Source organism: Nerophis ophidion, linkage group LG02 (assembly GCF_033978795.1).
Source record: "Nerophis ophidion isolate RoL-2023_Sa linkage group LG02, RoL_Noph_v1.0, whole genome shotgun sequence".
In the NCBI taxonomy this organism is placed as follows: domain Eukaryota; kingdom Metazoa; phylum Chordata; class Actinopteri; order Syngnathiformes; family Syngnathidae; genus Nerophis; species Nerophis ophidion.
This window is the reverse complement of record NC_084612.1, coordinates 73,702,024-73,718,301: the sequence shown is the minus strand read 5'-3', so window position 1 is coordinate 73,718,301 and position 16,278 is coordinate 73,702,024. Positions and strand designations below refer to the sequence as shown.

At 41.6% G+C, this 16,278-nt stretch overlaps 2 protein-coding genes and 1 long non-coding RNA gene across 3 annotated transcripts in view; all 3 read right to left on the bottom strand.

The window, feature by feature from the left end:
* Positions 1–202, bottom strand: part of crbn (cereblon) — a 29,591-nt gene extending 29,389 nt beyond the window's left edge. The window contains exon 1 of the mRNA XM_061890572.1: positions 65–202. Within this exon, the coding sequence (XP_061746556.1) occupies positions 65–134 (70 nt within the window). The 5' untranslated portion in view covers positions 135–202. The remainder of the gene's footprint in view (positions 1–64) is intronic.
* A 4,053-nt stretch (positions 203–4,255) lies between these two features.
* Positions 4,256–9,101, bottom strand: LOC133545186 (uncharacterized). Its single transcript, XR_009804749.1, has 4 exons — positions 8,999–9,101; positions 8,871–8,897; positions 8,448–8,470; positions 4,256–4,515 (listed from the first exon to the last, which is right to left on the bottom strand). It is a non-coding gene; the product is annotated as an uncharacterized LOC133545186 (long non-coding RNA).
* Positions 9,102–9,656: 555 nt separating this feature from the next.
* Positions 9,657–15,286, bottom strand: LOC133545177 (uncharacterized). Its single transcript, XM_061890558.1, has 2 exons — positions 13,110–15,286; positions 9,657–11,764 (listed from the first exon to the last, which is right to left on the bottom strand). The coding sequence occupies exon 1, from the start codon at positions 15,203–15,205 to the stop codon at positions 13,112–13,114; it is 2,094 nt and encodes a 697-aa protein (XP_061746542.1). The 5' UTR covers positions 15,206–15,286; the 3' UTR covers positions 9,657–11,764; positions 13,110–13,111.
* Positions 15,287–16,278: the final 992 nt, after the last annotated feature.

Genomic DNA, 16,278 nt, shown 5'->3' with positions numbered 1-16,278 from the left:
ACTTCACTCCCGGGGGGGGGGGGCGGTGGTGACGCCCCGGTGAAGGTAGAATGGTGTCGGTTACCTGGTAGAAGCTGGAGTTGGTTGCCCATGTTGTGGTTGACGTCGTCTTCTCCTCCCCGCTCGTCAGCCATAGCCTTCTGTTTACAATGCTAACTCTTCCTCGACGCTGTTAACACGCGTAGGCCCACTCCAGCCAGCTCTCGGGCGCCCCCTGTTGCCAGAGAGAAGGCCTCGTATTGGCGAGAGATGCGACGTTCGCGAACGAGTTGAGTTTTCTAAACGGCTTCTGCGAGTGAATCAGGGGTGTCCAAACTTTTTCCACAGAGAAAATTGAAGCATGCGGGGGTCATTTTGATATTTTTCATTCTCAAACCATAACAAAATATATGTTGTTGTTTTTTTATTATCCTTAGGGCTCCTGGGGAGCATAGAGGGTCTCAGTCACTAAAATGTTAAAAATAATTTGAATTATTCTTATTATTTTTTTATTTGATGCTTACAGTAATTCTCTATATCAACTTGAGGTTGATATGAAGTAAAACAAATAAGGTTTTATGCCTTTTCTGTCAAAGACAATGTTGTTTTTTATAGTAAAACTGAAATATGCAGTATTTAGATGGTTAGATACTACTTTATTGATTCCTTCAGGAGAGTTCCTTTATTTAGCAATAAAAGCCCTCAAAGATCAATAATGCAGGACACCGTTGATTTTAATTATTTAATATAATTTTTGAGTAATCACAGTGAAAAGTTACATAAAATCCTACTTAATATATTTGAGATCCGAAAGGTTCCCCGATCATAAAGTGTTGCATTTTTATTAGTATTCTTTTTTACTTTTAACACTTAAATTTCAAGATCAACTTCCGATATATCTGTCGACTTTAAGTTTGAACTATTGTTTTGTTTGTTTTATGCTCTTTTGTCCAAACAATGATGGTTTTATATGGCAACCATACAACATATGCAATATTTTTTCCACATAAAAAATTTTAAAGTGATAGTTTTTATGTAATAATTCATTATAACATAGATTTGTTTGTCCTTTTTTTTTTGGAGCAATGGAAAAAATCAATCAATCAATCAATGTTTATTTGTATAGCCCCAAATCACAAATGTCTCAAAGGACTGCACAAATCATTACGACTACAAAAAAGAAAATAAAGATATAGGCGCCAGCGCCCCCCGCGACCCCGAAAGGGAATAAGCGGTAGAAAATGGATGGATGGATGGAACAAAAAAAACTGCCTGCATGGCAGCTTTGTGTCAACATTGACACTTTTTCTCATTAGATTTCACCTCATTCCACTTTTTTTAAATGTTTTTTTAAATTTTTGCAATACTGTCAATTTTGCAATTTTTGCAGAATGTGTGGCGGGCCGGTAAATGATTAGATGCGGGCCACAAATGGCCCCCGGGCCACACTTTTGACACCTCTGGAGTAAACCAATTCAAAGTTATTAGTTTATCCCGTTCTTTGTATGAATTAGCCACGCTGCCCTTTCCGAATCATATTCACGATCAATAGCATTTTTGGATGTATTAGAGCAGGGGTGCCCACACTTTTTCTGCAGGCGAGCTACTTTTCAATTGACCAACTCAAGGGGATCTACCTCATTTATATATATCATTTATATTTATTTATTTATGAAAGAGACATTTTTGTAAACAAGTTAAATGTGTTTAATGATAATACAAGCATGTGTAACACATATAGATGTCTTTCTTTCACAAAGACAAGACTATAAGTTGGTGTATTACCTGATTCTGATGACTTGCATTGATTGGAATCAGACGGTAATGATGATAACGCCCACATTTTCAAACGGAGGAGAAAAAAAGTAGTCCTTTCTGTACAATACCACATGAAAGTGGTTGGTTTTTGGCATCTCATTCATCCAGCTTCCATACACTTTACAAGAAAAACATTGGCGGCAAATTCCGTAGCTTGCTTGATTGACATTCACGGCACCCGAGGGTCTTGTGAGATGACGCTGGCTGCTGCCAGTTCATTATTATGAAAAAATGACAGAGAGGAAGGCGAGAAACACTTTTTATTTCAACAGACTTTTGCGCCGTCACTTCCGTCAAAACTCTAAAGGCCGACTGCACATTTCCTATCTTCACAATAAAAGCCCTGCTTCATGCTGCCTGCGCTAACAAAATAAGAGTCTCGGAAAGCTGGCGTGCACAAGTGATGTGCACGCCAGCTTTCTGAGGGATCGCTTGTGCACGCCAGTTTTCCGAGACTCTGTATTTAGTTAGCGCAGGCAGCATGAAGCAGGGCTTTTATTGTGAAGATAGGAAATGTGCAGTCGGCCTTTAGAGTTTTGACGGAAGGTACGGCGCGAGTCTGTTGAAATAAAAAGTGTTTCTCGCCTTCCTCTCGGTCATATTTTCATAATAATGATCTTGCAGCAGCCAGCGTCATCTCACAAGACCCTCCGGTACCGTGAATGTCATTTAAGTGACGTCTTGGTGAAGATTGATGATCACTCATTTTTAGGTCTATTTTTTTTTAAAAGCCTGGCTCGAGATTGACTGACACACCCCCCGCGGTCGACTGGTAGCTCGCGATCGACGTAATGGGCACCCCTGATTTAGAGTGTTTTAATGTAGGGTTCCAAATCTTTTCTAGAGGCACAAAAGACAGGTCGGGTATTTAGAAACTTACATTTATGAATATAAAACTTAGCGAATAGAATAATGAGGTTGCAAAGGTAAAATTCCTTTTCAAATTGTTGTTCATACAGTGTAAAACCAAATATCACATCTTTAAAACAAAGCACAAATTTGTCATGAATATTGTCCAGGAGGAAGCGACAGATGGCCGCCATAGTGATGGAGTGTTTTCACAAGTCTAAAACAGGTGGTAAACAGTCTCTGGATGCATGTTACAAAAGGTGCAGGTAACATCATAGTCTTTACAGGGTAATTAATAACCATGAATGATATTAAAAGATATCTCTTTGACTTTGTTGGTAAGTAAATACCTGTTAGGAAGGGACCACGTTTTGACCCAACAGATGTCATCCACAACATTATTCCAGAGCACAATTACATAGGAGACAGACACACATTCATTTTGGAATAAGCTGCGGATTTTTCTGATCAAAGTTAAGTTTTCACCACAGGAGTGTCATATTTTTTTACAGCAGAAAGAGGAGATGTGTAAGGCCTGTACAACACAATAACACTTGTTGGAATGGCATCAAATACAATGGCAACTTGTTTGGGAGTCACAGAGATCTTAAAATGGCTGAGAAATTCTTGGTAATTAAAAAGTTGACATTCCTTATTGAAAAACTGACTCACTAAAATAATATTGAGGAAAATAGATTTCCTTTTGTCAAATATGACTTTATACTTTCGCGAGGGTAACAAACAAGGTAAGGCGGGCAGTGACGTCACTGCCAAAAGACGCGAAAATGGCACCATCTTGTGGAATGTTTATGAAAACAAATGCCAAATTAGATTCCTTGATGAAAAAAAAAAGTTTCAAGAAATACAAATAACGGGCAAAGCCTTGCAACCGCTCCGTTAAGAGCGATTAGTCCCTTTTAATATTTACTATACTACTTGTTTTGCGTCACATGCGCAGGCGCACATCAGCGAGCTCCCATGCGCCCCCTGTTGAGACGCCACAGTATGACAATATTGCTTATTTGCTGTACTTTAGTGTTATTGTGAATGTTCAAATACTAGCTATAATAAAGTTGAAAGGTAAAACAAATTGCATTTAAGTGTCGTGTGCCCAAAACAGAAGTAAATGCCTCGTATTTTATATTTGCAAACAGCTGGCTTCAATCTCAGCACTGAAACAGGGTTTGTTACAAGAATCGGGATTAGTCAAACGAAACAAAGTCGGAAGTCAGTAAGGCTTATCAAGATTATGAATTGCAACAACAAAAAAGTCAAAATTCCGTTAAAATGGCAGCTGTTCATTATATAGAACTTTTAATCTAGTCCTTGAATTTTGCTTATTGATCCAAATTGGAACACAAACCATAAGACCTTATCTCCAACATTCTTCACTGGTCATGTGACTTTGCCAAGGCCAAGACGACAGGTTGAGGGTCAGAGACCAGGAAAGAAAAGATACTTGGGACACATTGTATCCAAAAGGGAATAAATACTTGATTTGAAGTTCCTCCATCGTGCCTCCTTTAAACATCCTTTGGCTCCAGACAAAAGGCAATCTTACAATATAAAGCATAGTGAGTGATCCGATCAAAAAGGAAACTTCACTTAATTAAAGTTTTGGAACAGTGTTCATTTATTGTTCACTACCACATGACAGTTGACATGACTTATGGTCCATGAAGCAAACAGCCACAGCTCTGATGTTTAGAGTCCCAGGTCAGATGAAGCTTGCAGTCGCCAGGAAGCCGCAGGTGGTCAAGAACCGCTTCAGTCACAGCCGTCAATCAAGTCCAACTGGGCGGGACCATGGCTAGCAGGATGAGGGCTTACTTTGACCTCTGCCTCATCTTTCGCCTTTTACGCTTCAGCCTGATAAAAGAAAGTAGCACATGTGGTAAAACAGGCAGGACTTTAAAATACCTCTTTCTACCTAGGATAATACATCAATGTAGACAAGTTTTTTAATTAAAACTGACACTAAACCATATTTGTAAAGTTCTATTATACATTTCAGACAAACTTAGAACTGCTGCCATGGGGCAGGAAATACAGGACAAACAGGTTAATGAACACTTTCTACCAGAGAGCAAGTGTCGCTGAACACAATCAAGGCATAAAAAACAATGATTGCATGTGAGCCACATGCTTGGTATTTTAGTTTTTTATATGACATTCATAATTTTGCTTATTTCATTGTACAATAACAAATACCTATTCTATTGTAATTAGCTTATGCCCTCTGATGGTAGGAGTGAACAATTTATAAACCTGTTGCAATCTTAATCCATGAATCTATAGTCATAACTGATCATTGATTGACAAGTCTGACACCTTAAAGCAGTGGTCACCAACCCTTTTGTAGCTGCTGACCGGTCAAGGCTTGAAAATTTGTCCCACAGACTTTTTTTTCCCCATTAAGAAATATAATCACGTGTGTTTACGGACTAACCCTGCAGACTGTATTGCTATATATATATATTATATATATATATATATATATATATATACACACACACATATATATATATATATATATATATATATATATATATAGCGTTTTTAATGTTTATGTTATGCTGAATTTCCCCCAGGGATCAATAAAGTACTTTCTATTCTGTGTGTATTTAATAATTAAATAATGGAATCCATGCAATGCTTTAAAAAGCAAATCGATGGCACAAAAAGCCAAAAGGCGTGTTTCCAAACTATTGATCAGGACAGTTGTCACCACCACACTTACATGATGTAAAAATAAATATTTTCAGATTAGGACAAGTACTCGCGCGACAACGCTCCGACAAGTTAGCACGTTTACGCTACAAACATTCTATAGTGAGTAAAAACGTATATTGAAGTCCTTTAAAGCACGTGTCAAACTCAAGGCCACACCTGGTCAGCCACCTCATTTTATGTGGCCCGCTATTACCATGCATTTATTTTTAAATGTAGTCAACTTTCTATTTTGACAGGGAAAGATATATGTACTGTATGCAATTTTATATTTTAAACGTGATCCAATACTGCAACACTTATACCAGCACATGTTCCAAACACCAAAATAAGTACTTCAATATCTGATTGACTGATGATTACAAAGCAATTTACCCATAGAATTGTACAAAGTAAAAAAAATGTTGGTAAAAAAACGGTAGCTCAGCTGCTAAAACATTACAGTAAAAACGTAAAAAAAAAAAAAAAAGTGTAAGATTTTTATTTACAGTAATAAGCCATAAAACGACCGTGGACTTTACAGTAAAACAGTGGTACCGTTTTTTCATTTGCAGCACACAGTAAAAAACATGGTACATTTAATAATAATTTAGGCAGCTAAAATGTACTCTAAAATCTTTTTTTAGTGTACAAAAAACTAATTGTGTAACAAAACAATTTAAAATGTTTATATTATTCACTGTTACAAGTGGCCCTTTGAGAGCAACCATAACTGCCAATTAAACAAGTGTGGCACCCCTGCTTTAGAGTACAAGTTATATATGTATGAGTCTACCAAATATTTTAGATTTACACTTATTTTTTCTCTTTTACAATTCACATTACAAGTCAGGTCGGACCAATCATGTTTACTCCGATTACTTCTTACACTAAATTCACAAATAATTAGAAATACACTAGAACTGTGAAGCATATCGTTTTGTTGGTTTAAGAAGCTTCAGGCAGACCAAAATCTGACTCTGGGAAGCGGACACCCCTGCCATGCATAGTCGCATGATAACTCTGCCAACAAGGTGACTTTCGTGGCTAATTGGACTTGGGTCGCAAGCTCAGGTCTGATCATCCTGTAGATGGCCACCTCCGGAGAGGGTGTATAGTGGCCCAAACACGCAGAGGAACACTACTGATTATGCGCACCCCTTAATTCTTTAATCCTTCAGGTCTTCCATTCACGTTCACCTACAAGACCACCAAGTGTATATGCTCGTAAAAGATGCAAACACCTCATTCTGTTTTATTTTAATTTGTCTTTTTACGTGTTTTTAGGAGTCGTCTTACATGTTTTAAGAGTAATTTACGTTTTAGATGTCACTGTGCATCTCTTCGGAGTCATTGTATGTGTTTCAGTCATTTTTAATGTTTTAGAAGTTGGTTCTGTTTTTAAACGTTTTACTAGTCATTTTAATGTGTTAAGTCATTTTATGCATTTGTGTTTCGCACAAGAGGTAGAACATCTCACTCTGTTTTCTGGAACCCAACCTATTTAAACTGGGTTGAATATTATGTTTTATTATTATTACATATTCTGTGTTGTGTTGCATGATTGCACCAAGTAAAATATCTTAGTTTAGGAACCAGTTCTCAAACAGCAATAAAAACTGACATTTTTGCAAGTCAAAGGGTCTCAGGAAGTTGGCCATAAATTAAAACATTTTCATAAGAATACGTAAATTGCAGGACAATGACTTATATCATTCAAATTAGGGCTGCAACTCTTTGGGTGTCCCACGTTTCTATTATATATATATATATATATATATATATCGATTTTTTCGTTCTAACGCGACTCTCGAATAAAAAACGATATTTTTAATAAATGATAAATGGGTTGTACTTGTATAGCACTTTTCTACCTTCAAGGTACTCAAAGCGTTTTGACACTACTTCCACATTTACCCATTCACACACTGATGGAGAGAGCTGCCATGCAAGGCGCCAACCAGCACCCATCAGGAGCAAGGGTGAAGTGTCTTGCTCAGGACACAACGGACGTGACGAGGTTGGTTCTAGGTGGGATTTGAACCAGTGACCCTCGGGTTGCGCACGGCCACTCTCCCACTGCGCCACGCCGTCCAATTTTCCAATTCAAAACAATTCTGTATTCATTCAATACATAGAATTTCAGCAAGATCTACCCCAGTCTGCTGACATGCTAGCAGAGAAGTAGATAAAAAAAAAAAAAAAAAAAACGCTTTTAGAATTGTAAAGGACAATGTTTTATCAACTGATTGCAATAATGTCAATTTGTTTTAACTATTAAACGAACCAAAAATACGACTGTGAAAACATTGGACACTGCGTTGTCAAGCTTATGAGATGTGATGCAAGTGTAAGCCACTGTGACACTATTCTTTTTTTAATTTTAATAAATGTTGAATGATAATGTCAGAGGGATTTTTAATCACTGCTATGCTGAAATTAAAACTAATATTGATACTGTTGATAACATTCATTTGTGTTTCATTACTTTTGGTTTTTTCTGTGTGGTGTTTGTCTCTCTTCTCAATTGCTCTGTTTATTGCAGTTCTGAGTGTTGCTGGCTCAGGTTTGGTTTTGGAATTGAACTGCATTTTTATGGTATTGCTGTTTTGATTGATACTTTTATTAGTAGATTGCACAGTACAGTACATATTCCGTACAATTGACCACTAAACGGTAACACCCCAATAAGTTTTTCAACTTGTTTAAGTCGGGGTCCACGTTAATCAATTCATGGTACAAATATATACTATCAACATAATACATTCATCACACAAGTTAATCATCATAGTATATACATTGAATTATTTACATTATTTACAATCCGGGGGGTGGGATGAAGAGCTTTGGTTGATATCAGTACTTCAGTCATCAACAATTGCATCAACAGAGAAATGTGGAATGTTCTATTGGATTGATAAAAAATTATCGATTTTTATAAAAATTAGACTATTCTGATTCGCACAACGTGAAAATTGCGATTCGTATTCGAATCGATTTTTTCCCCACACCCTTAATTCAAAATGTAACTAAACCCAATAGTAGTTTAATAAAAAAAAAATACACTTAAATGGATGAAATATCGTGCTCACCTGCGCATGCGCTTCTTCCTCCACTGCAAAAGAGGACACCATTAATGTGCAATAACCCAACACGTGTTTTGAGGATTCGCATGCGGTTCAAGCGTGGAAAGTGGACGTTGCAACGCAAACAATTATGCAGATTAGACATTTTAAAAACTGACATCTTAACAGGGTACGACATAGCTAGCTTTAGCGGCTACATTGCAGCAGGCCCTGTGTCAGCATTAGCATGCACAATGTAAGTCTTCAAAGGATTAGCCCAACAATATAGTTAATGTGAGAAAACGTTAAATGTTTCAGTGGAATTATGAATAGCGGAGCATTTATTAATTAACATTTTTAAATCACATTGCGGTTGTTGCAAATTGTTTAGTCATGTCTGCTGTTTAGACCGGATGAGGGCGAAATAACACGAACAAACAAAGTTGTTACCTTTGCTCTCATCTTGAAGAGAGGAGTCTGTTGAAAGGAAAGATACAAAGATGTTGTTAGAGGCGGATGGTCAAAAATATCTAAAGATTCTTTCGGATTGTGATGAGAGGTGAAAAATGTTTGCTAACCTCGAAGCGAGAAGAGCAGCGGAAAGAGGATGTGACGCAGAGCAGGGCTGTATTTATAGGAAGGCGCGCTGACGTCATTTTCAAGCGCCACCGATGGCGATTGGTGGTGATGGGACTTGTAGTTTTATAGGGACACATGTTGTGAACGACAGTATTTGCTCAAACTTCTAGATGTTTGAAATCGTGGAGATATTTTGAAATTGTATTGGTGTTCTGTGTACATTAGGAACATATGTTTGTATTTACATTGGTAAAATAAAAAAATATAACGTTTAAAAAAATAATAGAAGCATTTAAGTCTCACCTTAAAACTCATTTGTATACTCTAGCCTTTAAATAGACCCCCTTTTTTTTAGACCAGTTGATCTGCCGTTTCTTTTCTTTTTCTCCTCTGTCCCACTCTCCCTTGTGGAGGGGGTCCGGTCCAGTGGCCATGGATGAAGTACTGGCTGTCCGGAGTCGGGACCCAGGACGGACCGCTCGTCCGGAGTCGGGACCCAGGACGGACCGCTCGTCCGGAGTCGGGACCCAGGACGGACCGCTCGTCCGGAGTCGGGAACCAGGACGGACCGCCCGTCCAGAGTCGGGACCCAGGACGGACCGCTCGTCCAGAGTCGGGACCAAGGACGGACCGCTCGTCCAGAGTGGGGACCCAGGACGGACCGCTCGTCCAGAGTCGGGACCCAGACTGGACCGCTCGTCCAGAGTCGGGACCCAGACTGGATCGCTCGTCCAGAGTCGGGACCCAGGACGGACCGCCCGTCCAGAGTCGGGACCCAGGACGGACCGCCCGTCCAGAGTCGGTACCCAGGACGGACCGCCCGTCCAGAGTCGGGACCCAGGACGGACCGCTCGTCCAGAGTCGGGACCCAGGATGGACCGCCTGCTGTGTATCGGCTGGGACATCTCTGCGTTGCTGATCCGCCTCCGCTTGGGGTGGTTTCCTGCTGGAAGTATCATGTGGAAAACGTCGCGGAATGATGATGCGTATGCATGACATCACCGGTGGTAGCGGAAATGTTCTTCCAGCACCGATCACAGCTAAAAGTAGTCTGTTTTTATCGCATAATTACACAGTATTCTCGACATCTGTGTTGCTGAATCTTTTGCAATTTGTTCAATTAATAATGGAGACGTCAAAGAAGAAAGATGTTGGTGGAAAGCAATGTATTGCGGCCGGCTTTAGCAACACAAACACAGCCGGGGTTTTTTTGTTTACATTCCCTAAAGATGACGGTGAAGCTTTAATATGGAACAGAGCGGTCAAGCGAAGATGTTTCTCTACCACATGTCAACCGGCAGGTTTCGGTGAGAAAATTGTGGTAATAAGTGAAGTGAAGTGAATTATATTTATATAGCGCTTTTCTCTAGTGACTCAAAGCGCTTTACATAGTGAAGCCCAATATCTAAGTTACATTAAAACCAGTGTGGGTGGCACTGGGAGTAGGTGGCCTTGCCCAAGGACACAACGGCAGTGACTAGAATGGCGGAAGCGGGAATCGAACCTGCAACCCTCAAGTTGCTGGCACGACCACTCCACCAACCGAGCTATGCCGCCCCCATAATAAGTCGGCTCTTACCGTAAACATGAGCGGAGCTTGTGTCGTTCCTCCTGCAGCTGTCAAAGAGGCAGCTGTGACTTTCTTGGCTCCTCCGTGGCTTCCCTCAGAGACACTGGCGGTCACAACACCCCTCCGACTTTCAGGTATGACCATATAATCTCAATAAAACTCTAGTAACACAATAAGCAGATAAGGGATTTTCCAGAATTATCCTAGTAAATGTGTCTAATAACATCTGAATCGCTCCCACTGCCATGTCTTTTTTTTTTCTTCCTTCTAGTCCTTCACTCTCACTTTCCTCATCCACAAATGTTTCATCCTCGCTCAAATTAATGGGGAAATTGTCGCTTTCTCGGTCCGAATCGCTCTAGCTGCTGGTGGCCATGATTGTAAACAATGTGAGGTTGTGAGGAGCTCCACAACCCGTGATGTCACGCGCACATCGTCTGCTACTTCCGGTACAGGCAAGGCTTTTTTATTAGCGACCAAAAGTTGCGAACTTTATCGTGGATGTTCTCTACTAAATCCTTTCAGCAAAAATATGGCAATATCACGAAATGATCAAGTATGACACATAGAATGGACCTGCTATCCCCGTTTAAATAAGAAAATCTCATTTCAGTAGGCCAGGGGTAGGGAACCTATGGCTCTAGAGCCAGATGTGGCTCTTTTGATGACTGCATCTGGCTCTCGGATAAATCTGAGCTGACATTGCTTAACACGATAAGTAATGAATAATTCCACTTGTAATCACAGTGTTAAAAATAATGTTCAAAATATAAAACATTCTCATGCATTTTTAATTCCATCCATCCGTTTTCTACCGCACCTGTTCAAGAAGTTGCGTTTATGGTAAGAAGTTTTTATTTATTATTGGTTAGTGTGGGGCTTGCCCTCCTGGGGGTTCTTCAGACCACCAAGCACCGACATGAGAGCCTGTTTCAGGGTTATAATATTGTTTTATTTTTTAATAAATCCCTGAGTTGCTTTACAGCAATTGTATTTGTCTCTTTCGTTCTCGCTCGCGCTCTGGCTCCAGCCCCAACTCCGTCTCTCCTCCTGGCTGCTGCTTATAACAGAGCGACAGGTGATTAGATAACAAGGCGCAGGTGGGCCATCTACGCACCTGTCGCTGATTCAGAGGCCGGTCCTGGCACACCCCAGTTCACTGCAGGCCGGCAGGCCACGCCCCCTCCACCGTTAGCTTCAGAATAACAATGTTATTACAAAGAGTAAGAGACCTATTATACTCTAGAAATGTTGGTCTTACTTAAAAATGCACGCGTTTAGTTGTGTTCAGTGTTAAAAAAAATATTATATGGCTCTTAGGGAAATACATTTTAAAATATTTGGCTTCTTGGCTCTCTCAGCCAAAAAGGTTCCTGTCTTAGAAAGTCGGAGAAAGTTGTACATGTAAACAAACCACGGTGCGTTCAAGGACCGCCAAAATGAGTAGGACAAAACGGCGCTCGCCAAATACTCGAATCAGTGAAGCATGTTTAATACAAACAGTGTGCTTTATAACAATTAGGGAGGTTTGTGTCATGTTTGTCCTCCTACAGAAACTATATTGAAACAAAAAATTTATTTATTATATTTTTTCCCCTCATCTTTTTCATACAGTTTTGAAAAAGCTCCAGAGAGCCACCATGGCGGCGCTAAAGGTCCTGGCACACCCCAGTTCGCTGCAGGCCCGCAGGCCACGCCCCCTCCACAGTTAGCTTCAGAATAACAATGTTATTACAAAGAATAAGAGACCTATTATACTCTTGAAATGTTGGTCTTATTTAAAAATGCACGCGTTTAGTTGTGTTCAGTGTTAAAAAAAATATTATATGGCTCTTACGGAAATACATTTTAAAATATTTGGCTTCTTGGCTCTCTCAGCCAAAAAGGTTCCCGACCCCTGTCTTAGAAAGTCGGAGAAAGTTGTACATGTAAACAAACCACGGTGCGTTCAAGGACCGCCAAAATTAGTAGGACAAAACGGGCGCTCGTCAAATACTCGAATCAGTGAAGCATGTTTAATACAAACAGTGTGCTTTATAACAATTAGGGAGGTTTGTGTCATGTTTGTCCTCCTACAGAAACTATATTGAAACAAAAAATGTATTTATTATATTTTTTCCCCTCTACTTTTTCATACGGTTTTGAAAAAGCTCCAGAGAGCCACCAGGGCGGCGCTAAAGGTCCTGGCATCACCCCAGTTCGCTGCAGGCCCGCAGGCCACGCCCCCTCCACAGTTAGCTTCAGAATAACAATGTTATTACAAAGAATAAGAGACCTATTATACGCTAGAAATGTTGGTCTTATTTAAAAATGCACGCGTTTAGTTGTGTTCAGTGTTAAAAAAATATTATATGGCTCTTACGGAAATACATTTTAAAATATTTGGATTTTTGTCTCTCTCAGCCAAAAAGGTTCCCGACCCCTGCAGGCGGTCTTTAACGGGTTATGTTTAAAAGTTCATACCAGCATACTTTACACATACAAACTGTAGCACACAAAAAAGTAAATTTAATAAACAAAAAACCTTATTATGGTCTTACCTTCACTTATAAATGAAGTCCATGCGCCGCTCCTTCTGAACAAAAGCGTCGATAACTTGTTTATAGAAGTCTTCCTTATCTTTCTTCAGTTTTAAAAGTCTCTCCGTCTCGATGGAGATCACAGCCAGGGAAGAAAGTCGTCCTTGATCGGTCCTGTTCGGACTGTGTGTTTTGATTCTTTTCAGTGCTGAGAAGGAGCGCTCCACCGATGCTGAAGCAGCTAGAACCGTGAGCACCAGCTGGAGTAACTTTGTGGCCTCAGGAACAGTTCTGAGGAGGTCCTTCCGGGCCAAAAAGCTGAGAAGCTCTCCGGGCGATTTACATTCATCCCTCACCGTTTGTGAGCTGTAAAGTCCCACAAGATCCGCCTTTAGTTTCACAAAATCAAAGAATCTGGCATATTTGGACAGACTCTGCAGTTTGGTATCGTCGAAACGTTTTGACATTTCACTGAATTTTGAACAATCAACCAAACCCAGGAAAGCCAGCTCCCCGAAACCATCGAACCTAGCCTTCATTTGACAGCTTATGTCATCCAGAATGTTCCAGAACGCTAGTTTCCGCTCCAATCTGATCGAGGGTCTGCTTCCGCTCTCTTCCAGGCCGAATGCGCTGCATTTCTTCTCGAATCTCTCACAGAAACCTTCGAACTCCAGTCCCATGCGCTGGAGAGAAGCGATGGTGTCGCGGAATCGTGCGAGGCAATACTCAATGTCCATCGCTTTGTTTTGCAGCGCTCTGAAAAGCGCATCAGTCTCGCGGAAAATGTCCTCATACAGCATCAGGAGAAAGCACGTAGAAGCTTTAGACAACCATTGATGGAATCCCGCCGCCATCATCAGCGTGTCGTTATCCCAGCTGTCAGGATTTTCAACGATGACGCGAAATACCGCCCGCAGATCATCAAGGTGCATGCTTATAGTCCGCAGCGGCGTGGAGTTAGAGCTCCAACTTGCGGGCGCCGCCCCGGGTGAACGGCGCTTGACCGCATCATCCAGCAAGCGGGCGCGCTTTGCCGACTCGCTGAAAAACGAGGCCAGTCCCTCGGCGGTTTTGAAAAACCTGCGACACTCGGGCACGGACTTTGCTGGATGCAACAGCGCGTGACAGTGGGTGAAGATGGCTTCGGGGACTCTGGCTTTAATTTTAGCTGGCACGCCATTGAACTCCGAGGTCATTACAGCGGCCCCATGATAAGTCTGAGCTACGAGCTTTTTAACACAACCATATTTCTCCAAAACTCCCAGGACATACTCAGCAACGTCGTCACTGACGTCATCCAATCCCAAAAACGCCTCCCTCACCGCACAGCCCGCTGGGGTTGTACACACATACCGTATTCTGACAGAAATCTGAGCTTGGTTGGTGACATCCGTGGTTTCGACCACTTCTACAGCAACAAACGGGGCTGCGGTGATATCCTTTTTAATGTCATTTCTAATGACGTCCCCAACCGCTTTGATTAAATCAGTCTGTATTCTATCGGACAAAGCAGAAAATACAGCAGATGTCTCCAAATGCCTGTCATCAAGAGCATCCTCAGCAATAGAATGCAAGAGTTCCACACAGTTGCCACGGTTACCGGAGTCAGAACTTCCATCATTTCCACCGAATGCCAGTTTCTGCTTGGCCAGGAAGCAGGTGACATTGATGAGGTCTTTCAAAATCTCCCGGTTCTTCTTTACCTTGGCATTGTGGCTGCTGATGTCGAGTCTTCTTTCTTCGTCCAAAGCCGAGTTAATGCCGGACCTCCCGAACGTTCTGAGCGCGATCTGGCTTTTAATGTGAGTGGTGGACCGCTCGTGTTTGATGAGGCTTCTCTGCAAGTTCTTCAGGTCACAATATCCCGCCTGAGTCCAGACATTGTCGCAAGGAGAGAAAAGAAGACAGGAGAAGCAGAAAAGGCGGTTTCTTGCCGGACATCCACACAGCCAGCCTTTGCGTGCGTACCACGCCGCTTGGAAAGTACGCGTCTTCGGTCCCGAAGTCTGAAGCAAACCTTTTAGCGCCGGCGTCGGTCTTCCTTTCATTATTACCTCCTGCTTCGATTGAAAGTCCCATTTAGAAATCTGTTTTATTTTCGATATGTAATCCATGTTAAAAGGAAAAAAAATAAACGAACGCTGCTAACTGTTGCTGTTTGTTGTCACTTCTTCTGCAGCCGAGTATGATCTCTGGGATCATTAGCGCCCTCTACCGCCTGGAGGCAGGAGAACTGCGTGCCTCACCCAGTGCGTCTTCGCAGCCGTTTTGATTGCTCACGTCACACACACACAGTTGTTGACAAAATACACTGCACATGATATACCTCTGCTAACTGAACCATGGACATTTATGACATAATTCATAAAGCAATATGGTCTCACTGCACGGTGACAGAGGGGTTAGTGCGTCTGCCTCACAATATGAAGTTCCTGCAGTCCTGGGTTCAAATCCAGGCTCGGGATCTTTCTGTGTGGAGTTTGCATGTTCTCCCCGTGACTGCGTGGGTTCCCTCCGGGTACTCCAGCTTCCTCCCACTTCCAAAGACATGCACCTGGGGATAGGTTGATTGGCAACACTAAATTGGCCCTAGTGTGTGAATGTTGTCTGTCTGTGTTGGCCCTGTGATGAGGTGGCGACTTGTCCAGGGTGTACCCCGCCTTCCGCCCGATTGTAGCTGAGATAGGCGCCCACGACCCCAAAGGGAATAAGCGGTAGAAAATGGATGGATGGATGCACAGCAGACCAGCAGTTAGCCGAGTCATTGTGCAATCTATGGTGAGGCTCAACTGGCTGCTGACTCACTGCAAGTCCATCCATCCATCCATTTTTCTACCGCTTATTCCCTTTTTGGGGTGGCGCTGGTGCCTATCTCAGCTACAATTGGGCTGAAGGCAATGTACACCCTGGACAAGTCGCCACCTCACCTCATCGCAGGGCCAACACAGATTCAGCTACAATCGGGCGGAAGGCGGTGTACACCTTGGACAAATCGCCACCTCGTAACAGTGTGAAAATTCAGCGATTTCGAATAAAAATAATTTAAAGCTGGTGAACTTAAATGGAAAAAAACTTTTTTTTTTCTTTAAATGATGGCACTGCCTCACCTGACTGCACGTCACTGATACATATATATATATATATATATATTCATACATATGTATGTGTGGGGAAAAAAAATCTCAAG